At 36.4% G+C, this 10,818-nt stretch overlaps 1 protein-coding gene and 1 pseudogene across 1 annotated transcript in view; one reads left to right on the top strand and one right to left on the bottom strand.

The window, feature by feature from the left end:
- The window catches only part of CCDC152 (coiled-coil domain containing 152), a 13,470-nt gene extending 5,086 nt beyond the window's left edge, over positions 1-8,384 (top strand). The window contains exons 3-8 of the mRNA XM_008935390.1: positions 3,264-3,332; positions 4,417-4,481; positions 5,977-6,079; positions 6,549-6,676; positions 7,620-7,706; positions 8,262-8,384. Of these exons, the coding sequence (XP_008933638.1) occupies positions 3,264-3,332; positions 4,417-4,481; positions 5,977-6,079; positions 6,549-6,676; positions 7,620-7,706; positions 8,262-8,384 (575 nt within the window). The remainder of the gene's footprint in view (positions 1-3,263; positions 3,333-4,416; positions 4,482-5,976; positions 6,080-6,548; positions 6,677-7,619; positions 7,707-8,261) is intronic.
- A 1,360-nt stretch (positions 8,385-9,744) lies between these two features.
- On the bottom strand, positions 9,745-10,374 carry LOC103768249 (annotated as a pseudogene).
- Positions 10,375-10,818: the final 444 nt, after the last annotated feature.

The following is a 10,818-nucleotide window of genomic DNA, read 5'->3' as shown; positions in this document are numbered from 1 at the left end:
TGTAGTGTTTATACATTATAGTGAGTATTAAGGCTTCTGAAACATTTTGGGGTTTTGTTTGTGACATGGGTAGAAGTGGTCTGTGCACCTTGATCAAATTCACATTGATGCTTCAGAAGGGGTAATAGCATGCTGCATACTCAGAATGGGAGCCCTAGAAGTGTTGCATCTAGTAGTTCACTTCTTTGTAAAACTGTTTTGAAAGTCAAAGCACTGTGGATAAAAAAAAAAAAAAAAAAAAAAAAAAAAAACCAACCAACCAAACAACAAACCAACACTATTTGTTATTGATGCAGTTATAGAGGGATCCTGTGCAGAACTGGAAAAGATGTAAGGCACCAAAAGTAGCATTAAATCTTCCATTCCTACTCTGGCAACAGTTACTCTGACAGACTTTAGTTGTGAGAATGGCTTTTACACAGTACTGTTGCCAGCTGTGGCTTGGAACAAAAGATTTCTCCTAGCCTGGTGTTCTGTTTCCCAGAAGCCAGGTCAGCCACATTTCCTGAAAGTACCTTTTGAAGAGATTGTCCAAAGACAACTGAAATCCCTGTCTTCAGACTCGTGCATCAATGTTTTGATTAACAGGTCAACAAACAACATGTGTATATTCTCTAGTTGAAGAGCATTCGCAGTTCATCCTACTGCAAATTTAACACAAAAGCAAGTGAGTGTACAGGACAGGTAAACAACCTATCCTTAAGACTGTGAGGCTTGTCAGAAGACCGCAAAGCAACTCACTGAACAGCCAAGGAGAAAGCATGAGGCCACATGCTGGTGAATGGTTCATGTATGATTCCAAATGAACATGCTGCTTAAAGCACAAGAGCAGAAAGAAAGACAACTATGGCAGGAATGAAAGACAGTTGTTCTGCCTGTGCTGAAGGGTTTGTGGCTGCTGGTGGTGGTGGGATGGAGGAAGTGGAATTCTACCCTGGGTGAAGAATTCCTTGTTAGTATAAAAACCAGAAATAGGAATAGCATTTCACAGCCCAAGAAATCTCCAAGTACAGGTGAGGACCTGAGGGCTTCTTGATATCCTTCATTGCCAGAAACCTCTCTCTCTAAAACTGTTTAAGGTAAAAGAAGACTGGGAATTCTGAAGGAAATGCAAAGCAAGAAGGCAAACTTCTAAAACTCAGTGGAGAGAAGAGTGAAACTCTTGAACCAAAGATAAGGCAGGAGCAGATGAGCAACTGGGCAAACATATACATGTTCTGGAAGATCATAAATGAGCTTGCTTTTATCTTGATATATTTTTTGCTACACAATGGTGAGGTACAGGACCATAGTTTTTGTTTAGTATACATCATTGAAGATCTACTTAAGACAGACACAAATCTGTCAACATTCTTGTTTTCTGCTCCTAAACCTTTTCTGTGGTGACTAAATGAACTCCTATGCAGGCTACAAATCTCCTGTAGTTTTTAAAAAGAAAGCAATCACATTACTGTGGGTGGAACTCTTAAGGTGGCTCTATTTAACATCTTGAGGACTGCATATTTTTAGACTTTGTGTTTGAAAGGTGTTAAAGGGAAAAGGGGTTGATGTAAGTGCCCTATTAAAAAAAAAGCCAGCAGCTTCAATTATGGATGCAGATGGAAGAAACGAGTCAATTATATTTATTAAACATGGAAAAGGAGCACTTAGGCTGTTCTGTCTTTCTGTGTGTAAGGAATATACTTTACAGGGAAGGAACCAGACAGAAACCATACCAGATGCTATGCCAGTGATCCACAAAGCTGTAACCATTTAGCAGAATTTTGGTTTTTCACCCTTAACGTAGGCAAGCAAAACTTGTGCATTTCCAGTAATGTTTTCCAGTCATGACTGTAAATAGGTAGGGGATTTGCCAAGATAGATTCTTTAAAGATAACAAAGATAAGCAGATACTCTTGGGACGGGGCAAAAGCATGGCTTGCTGTTACATAACTGTGATTGATTGTGAGACTAGCTACTGTCCTGTTGTTTACTCAAAACCATAGATGTCTTTCCAGCTTGTGCATGAATTAGAAGCATTTGCTTTTATTTCCATACATTAGCAGATGGGACAAAATTTGTAGTAGAACTGCTTGGTACAAATGGTCATGCTAAACCTAGTGCTACCGACTTTGAATAGTTTTTTTCACACAAATGCATGTGATCCGCAGCAGAGGGGAGGGCAGGCAACGTTTCTGTGCTGCTCGAGCTCCCTCTACTGGTTTTTTGGAAGCAGGGAACGGGAGGCGACAGCTGGATGACGGTCTCGGCTGTGGGAAAGGCAGGCTTGGTGGAAGACTAGACTAAAAAGGTCAAAAATGTTGAGTGGAAAACTGAATCTCTGGAATCTTAATTTACCTTGCTCATTCCATTATTTGTAATGTAGTCTTTACTTATATGACCTACGATTTTCAGCAGAGCTTTGGTCTTAGGAGATGAGTAACTGTCACGGAGCGTATTTTACATCTTGCAGAAATTAAAAGCCACTTAGGAAATGCAGTGGCACTCAGGAAACAGAAAGTGTAAGCAGCTTCAGTATGAGTGTCCCCAGGCTTCCCAGGATTTGCATGCTTTATAACTTTACTGATAAGGTGACAAAGAACGTAAGAGAGGAAAGTAGTGTTTAATGAAAACCAAGTGTTATATTACAGGCAGTCTATATGGTGCTCAAATATTAAAAATACAATTAAAAAATGAAATTATGAAATACAGATATGTCAGCTGATACCAACCTGCATATATAAACATACACACATAATCATTTTGTTTAAAATGAGATAATGGGGATATAGTAGCGTATTTTTAATCTCTCCAAGTTTATGTTGAGCCACAGGATAAATTTAATAGGCACTGAAAAGGGGATGAAGAACTGCAGTGAGTGGATAGTGTTGGTCTTGTTAAAAAGAATCTTGACAAAAATGCTGTCAGGAATGTAAGCCTTAATTTCATTAATTACATCAATTTGCTAGAATGCTGATATGGAAGACTTCCATTGTTGCCTAGAAAACAATATCCTTGTTCTCTTGCTAGAAATGAAGATGTGGTAGTTTTATGAAATTGTTCATATTGCTCAATTAAATTGTTTTTAATCTATTGTGAAAATAAAAGCTAAAATTAAGTTATAACCATGTAATAATAATCTCAGTTATTTCTATTAGTCACTAAGAAGATTTAGATGAATAATTAAAGTGATTATCACAAATTTGAGGAAAGTTTATAAACAAAATGTGAAAATAAATTGAGATTAAATTATTAAAAAATACTTGATTTTTCATTTCTTTTAGAATGTACTACTCTACAGAATGTGATAAAGGGTCTAACACAAACCATCGAAAACCAGTGTAATGTGAAAGGTAAAAGCAAAGATGTTCTTCTGTGTTCATATAGTACTCATCTGTACTCCAATTTAGAATGCACAGGCATTTGATTTTTTTGTTTACTGTGTTTCTCAGAGAGAGAAACTCATTGATAGCCAAACAGAAAGGAAATTAAATGTATCTAAAATCAATCTTGTGCAGATTTTGGAGGTCTATATTCTTAATGAATGTCTATTGCTGTTACCCCAAATAGAATCCACATGTAAAAGAAGTTCAGCCTCAGTGAGGTTTTTTTTTTAAACAATAGTTGGGCTTGAAATTTATTTCAGCATGGCAGTGGCAATTCTACGAAAAGTGATAAAGTACAATTCAACTGTTGGACCGTAGTCTATTAAAGCATTTATGCATAGTTCTTATCAATTTATAAAGAAAAAAGTCTCAATCCTCCGTGTAGTGTGATCAAAATCTAGCTGTTGTCCATAAATACTTGACAAAAAATCACTGCTATTTTAAAATATATTATACAAATATTTGCTGTATCTTTATACCACAGTTAAGCTGTACACAGTGTAGTTAATTTTATACCTGTTGTATGTTCAAGGCATATTGAAAATAAATATTAATAAATCTCTAAAAAGTGGAGGCATATAGCTGCTTTTAATACCCAAAGTGATTCTTCATCATCATCATTATCTGCTTTTTCCAAATTTTGTTTCTGAGATACTACTTTCTAGTTTTGACAAAACAAATACTTTAAAAGTTGCATCTTCCAGTATGAAACTGTTGTAGCCATGATAATATTTTTTTATTCCCTGAACCAAAGAAATTTGCATCTAGATTTTCTAGAATGCATCCATTAGGAGAAGGTTAAAGACAGTTCAGAGCAGTAATACCCGGCAAATATTATGATTAAACTATTATTTTTTCCTCTTTTAAAAATGGAGACTGAGATTCTGTAGTTCTGAAAATTATGGTTATCTTCTCTAAAAAAAAAAAAAAAAATGTGTCTTAAAGTTCAGACAAGTCAAAATATGAAAGTGATTTCCTTATTCTGCTTTCATGCTAATAATACTGTGCAATTGTACTTTTTAGTGTATCATATAGTTTTTTATTTATGTAGATGAAAATGATAGATTGAAGGCTACCATTCACATCTTGGAAGAGAAATTAAAGGCTTGTGAACAGGTACGTCACAAGTGAGCATTCTTCAGGCAGAGGAATAACATTTTACCTCTATGGTAGTGGCTCAGCTAACTTTATGTTCCTGGGTTTGCTACTAATAGTGTTATTGTTGCACTTTTCCCGATGTTTATCATGTGTGAAAGAGAAGAGCTGTTCTGGTGACAGTATCAAAATGAGAATGTGTTAGAGGGTCCAAGAGGTAAGAACCAGCCAGTGCTGAGAACTGTGGCTCAATCTAAAATGCACTTATTTTTTAGCTGTATTTAGCATTAAATCCAACTTTACATTCTAAAATCGAATCCCTTGCATTAAAATACATTTTTGTGTGCAATTAAGTGTTTAATATTTACAATGCCTACTTTACTGCCAGAGAATAAAGAACTGTCTGAATTTTGTCTGTAGTTTCTTTGGGACTTAATGCTATGAAGATAACAGGTCTCTGCTTTTTATGTGTCTCAGTAGAATCTGTTTACTGTCTCTCTACTTCTTATTTACCCCACTCATTTTTGGAAAGGAGGTAACACCAGAAGGGCTAATCACAAGTTGTGTTAGTTCTCTGTGCTAAGATCGCAAATCTGGTACCTGTATAGGATTAGGAAATACACTGATGATTTTTCTTGCTTGTGTACTAACTGAGTCAAATTTTTATCTCAAGAGAGCTGTTATCTTGACAGTTTGAGAATAAAATAAGTAATGGCTCCTGAAAGACATGATCAAACTATGATTCTGTACGTTATAATACATGCATGGCCATGGTGGAACTTCTAGTGCTGTTCTGAAGGCACCTGCCTGAGTCCATATATGCTGTTACCACCAATCAGTAACTGCCTTTGTGAGTGCCTGCAAGCATTGCTCTGGGGAGTGACTACCTGCCTTCTCAGAAGGCTCTGATGGGAACTTTGGAGGGAGCACATCTACAGTGGCAGCTACAGCAAATTAGGTCCTTGATAGTTCTGGAGTAACTGGAGCATGCTGCAGGCATGCTCAAACTCTTCACTTGAGTACCAGTGCCACCAGCATCACTACTGCTGGTATATGACTGGTGTCTCTACAGCTGCCAGTATGAAGTTGTGTAATCCTTGGTATGAGCAATATTAACAAAATTCATACTTCAAATTTTTTTTTTTTTTTAATACAATCTTGAAGTCAAAAATCCACAAAAGTAAAACTGTAGTAGCTTAACCTACTGCAGGATTGTAATCAGATCCTGGATCGGGGAAAGCAGTATTGCCTTTCCATTGGCTTCTTCTCCTAATAGGTAAAATTTCTCATCTTATATTAACTGATAGCTGTAATACAATGAAATCTGCCTTATTTTTAATCTATAGACTTTATCAAGATTGTATGAGAGGTAACTGGGCATTTTGAGTTTACTAGATCAGGGATAAAACAAAACTAGGTTACTGAGTACTGTGCATTTTTACATGACTGCTGTGCTTTGCAGGACAGTAAGGGCACAGAAACCTCAAGATTTTTATCAAGCTTTTTGCTTTCACAGGAATATAAAGATCAGATTGAGAAATGTATGACAGAAATTAAACACAAGGAGGAAGAACACAAGTTAGAAGTAACACGGCTGAATTGTGATACAAGACAAAAACGTAAGTTCTCCGCAGACTGCATGCTGCTTACTGCTCTGGGCAAGTCACCTTGTACCCTGTAGGAGCTGTGCTTCATCTGCTGGTAGAGTGTTGTACGCCTGCTCAGGCTAGGACATTATTTTCACAAATAAAGGATAATGCAACAAGAAAAAACAGATTTCAGTATTAATTTTTTTCCCATTATTGGCATAGCCTTGCAGAGTAGGACTTTTTGGTCACCCACATACTGAATAAAGCCTGACAAGCAATTTGTAAAATATGATGCTTCTTTAAAGAGACTTCATCTAACTGGGATGAGACAGGGTGTTTTTCACATAATTTTGAATTATGTTTTTTTCTTCAGTTAAATTGTTTTCCCACAAAATATTGACCTGCTATTCAAGAAAGTTTTAATATTGGGGAAATTGTGTTGTTTTTTTCTTCTAAACATCTTCAATATTCATCGTATTTCGTGTTACTGTGTTACTAGTTGAAGTAAAAGAACTCGAGTATAGAGAACAGAGAGAGAGAAAAGAACTGGAAATATTAGAGCTAACTAGACAGTTGAAAATTCAAAATGAAGAGAAGCAGAATGAAATAATTAAACTGCAGATAGAGGTATGCTTTACAAAGCTGAGTTAAAGATTAATTGGTCGTTGGGTAAACTTAGAAGAGACTATGTAGCGAAAAATGTTAATTACCACTTAACAAAGTAATATGATGGAATCTAGGAAACTTAAACTGTTGTCTTCACAAAGATCAGTGTCACATGCTCCCTTCCATAATGGGACCTGAGTCACTTCTGCTCGGGAATTTACTTCTACCTGCTGTATAGCGAGGCTGAAGTTTGCTCTATTCTTGTTTCAAGTGAAATTTTGAAAATTTTGCTAGCTTTTGAGCTATTAAAAAAAAAAAAAAAAAAAAACCAGAAAAAAAATACTCCTTATTTTTATTCTTCCTAAGTTCTGAATTCTGGGGAGATATAAATATATATATTTTTAATAAACTTTCAAGAGCTTAAGATGTCTAATCCTGCAGAGATTTAAGTTATAGCATTCAACATATATTTCATGACTCAGGTTTTAATCCACTGTCATCACAGGAACAACTAAGGAAATCCTTCAAGGCCTTCACACTTGAGAAAATAATTGTTGTGAAAGCATCCGGGCTGAGTTAACCTTGGAGAATGGGGGAAGGGTGGTGGTGTCAGAGGCTGTTAGGATCGTCTGCATGTTCTCCTCATGCTGACGTGCAACTGTGGAGCCTTCACGGTTTTCATTAGTAGTCTTGTTCATCTAAATGTATTTGGTTCATTGTATTTCTACTATTTACTTTTTGAAATATTCTGAGACATTTTTTAAAGACATGTAACTTGTAAATGCATTCTTTTAAAAATATTCTTAAGTAGCTTCATTGTCCTAGCATTAAATAGTAGATAAGCTTGCTATTAGTGCTTTCAGGTATAAATCCACTTTTAGATAGTGAAAATTATACTTTTATTATTTAACATGCTTTTTTACCCGTCCGTTTTTAATGCTTTGTCTTTTCTCCATTCCTCCAGTTCAATGCTAAATTAGCAAGAGTTCAGAACAAAACAACAAAATCGTTTTCAGATGCTTCTGTCTTGCCACAAAGTATCTATCGAAGGGTAGGCGCTTCAATAGTCTGTAGCCTGCATATGCTAAATACTGTTACAGTGTGTTTGAAACCACAGCTCCCTGAGGTCCTACCCTATTTGTTCTGGAGCAGAAATGTGGGGAGGCAAAGGAGGGAGGAGGGCATTTCATGCCTTTTGGGTCCATCTTACTCTCCCACACACCCATCCCACCTCTAGACAACTAATTTCGTGTCTCTTTGCGCTGATGTTGATACAGCTGGGGTTTAACAACAAAAGCCCCCCTGTGAAGTGGGTTTAGTACACAATTTGGTTTATTTTAATTCTGTTTAGTACAGAATGGTTAACCTGGGAACTTCAGCTAGCACAGATGTGACTGTGCTTTAAATCCTGTATGTGCATCCTGGGTTTTGTAGGCTTGGGACGTTGGGACATCACAAAAATAGGATGCTAGGGAAGCCATTTTGTAATTTTTTGATACAAAATAGCCACAAAAATGTTATTGGAATATTTCTCATTAGTAATAGCATATTGTATTGTTACCTAACGTGATGTTTAACAGTGAAACCTTTGCTTGCATGTTTACAGAAGCTGCAGCACCTCCAGGAGGAGAAGAACAAGGAAATTGATAGTCTGAGAAAGACCATAAGAGACTTAGAGCAACGTCTCAATAAAGGCCAAGACCTGCACTGCAAGCGGAAGCGATTCTGAGTGCCTCACACCAAGGATTTCATTAGAACATACAGTGAGAAATAGTGCATCTCAAACTGTGCCTCTGAGAGGAAAAACAAGATATGAAGAAATGCAGAATATTTTTTATTGAAAACACTCTTGTCAAACACTCCAAAGGCACACGTTCTGTGTATATTCAAAGCTGCTTTCTTGCTAATCAGCATTCACAATAAAAAGACTCAGGTTCATAGGAGTAGTAATTTCCCTATTAAACCATCATTAATTATGGTGTACACCTTCAAAGCAGTTTTCCTTTCTTGAATATTCTCTTCTTCATCCAGGAATCCTTCAAACAATTATATTTTTACTTTAACTCGGTTAATCAAAGGTTAGGTATGCTAAGCTAAAGACAGAGAAGTTATACAAGTTTAAGTGGCATATTACGTTACTAACCAGTACAGATGTATCGAATTCAGCTCTGTTATGAACAAAGATAAACATTATACCAAGATTATTTAATTAACCTCTTTTTGATGCTGATTCTGCATGACGACTTGTTAACACTGCTTCTCACTTTAGGCACGATCTTACTGATTTAGTGGGATTTTACAAGCTGTAGTACTGTGCATTAATGGGCCCTCATACTGAATCTAGACCATAAAAGTTAAGCATATAAACCTGTTACTTTAAAATAATGCAATTACTGCTTGTATCTTGCATTTGAGATTAAAAGTTATTTTGTCACATTGCTTAAGAATAAGCTTTTCTTGTACATAATTTGTATCCCCAGGTTAGAGAAAAAAAAAAAAAAAAAAAAAAAAAAGGAAACAAATTAACTAAAATAAAAAAAATATTATTTTGTCTCCCCAGGTAGAAAAAAAAAAAAAAAAAAAAAAAAAAAAACCAACAAAACAAAATACCACCACAACAAAAACAAACCAACTTCCAATTTATGCATGTATTCCATCTTCTCAATAAAAAAATGATTAAAATATCTGTTCTTATTATCCTCTATTCTTGATTGCAAAACATCAGACAGGAGCCCCTAGGTCATAGTTTATGCTCCTGTCCTCACAAATGCAAGCAGAATGTTAGAAGACAAACAAGAAAGACACATTAACCAAGAATGCAGACACCTTCCCATCACCACTGAAAAACAAACTATAGGTCAATTAATTTCCTTTGTGAAGCTTTTCACTGATGCAATCTGACAGGTATTGTGTTGTTCCAAGAGCACTGCTCCAGAAGTATACTTTGCAATATTTTAACTCTTCACACCTGTCTTAGTATAGTTTTTAATCAAGGGCAACAAAACCAGTCTTAATTTCTCCACTCTTACAACTATATGAATTTAGATAGTAGGACTCCCTTTTTAAGGTGCTTAGTTTGTTTTTCAGTCTCAGTTTCTTGCCTCTGCCTGTCACTGTCAGGTGTTGCTCGTTTCAGTTGCTCCTGCTGCTGGTGACTGTCAAGCAGCAGCAAGCAGACGTCACTGTCAAGATTCAGTGATGTCCTCTGCTGAAAGCTGGCCATGTCACCTGCAAGAATTTGGAAGTGCTCCATGACACTGTCAAGTGACAGAATTTCCTATCTCTTCAAACAGAAGGTGTCGGCAATGACAGCATCAGCTACTAGAATTGGAGTCTGATGCTGTCTGCCAGCTTCAGGTTAACTGGTTCTTACAGCTGTTTTTCCCCTTTTTTCATAGCTTTTTATCTTGTGTAATTCCCACACTTTCCTGAGGAACAGTGTCTACCTGTTCATGACTACCTGTCTGATCACGTCTGCTATGGCCAAAGACTCTATGACGCCGACCGCTGTGAGGATGATGTCTTTGAGTTTCAGAAGGAGCCTGATGGTTCTCATTTTTGGAATGATGACTGCCATCATGATGGTGGTGGTGGTGATGTCTATGTCTGTGCAGGTTGTGGTGATGTGAATGCTGGCCATTTGGTTTGGGTTCTACCTCTTCTAGCTTTTCATCTGCTTTTTTAGTGATGTTTTCACATATACCATCAATATCAGGTACCTGCAAAACAGAAGCTTGCATTAAATACGAGGCTTTGCAATTAGTTAAAGTAGTTGTTAAATATTATTTATCTTAACATTTTTGCAGAACCTGAAACACAATTTTAAATTACTTGTGCTACTTTAGTGAAGAAGATACGAATGTATTAAAACCACTTTGTTTTACACCGCCACTGATAACTAGGCAAGGCTCCTAATGTAAACTTCTAGGAACTGTAATTCAAGTAATTGCTGATAAGAAGTATCCTTTTTCTAGGATGCCACATCTGACCTGCCTGAGGCCTACACTTAGCTGGAAAACTGTGTGATGGGATCAAAACTGATTCCTCTCATTGAGCCTTCGTTACTATGTATGTACATTTCTGGATAATCCTGAAAGTAGTTCTGATCTTTAGTTACATGTAAAACAAAACTACCCTTCTTTTATAATATTATAAATAATATT

This window comes from Merops nubicus, unplaced genomic scaffold (assembly GCF_000691845.1).
Source record: "Merops nubicus isolate BGI_N331 unplaced genomic scaffold, ASM69184v1 scaffold18572, whole genome shotgun sequence".
NCBI lineage: Eukaryota > Metazoa > Chordata > Aves > Coraciiformes > Meropidae > Merops > Merops nubicus.
This window is presented reverse-complemented; position numbering and strand designations above follow the sequence as displayed.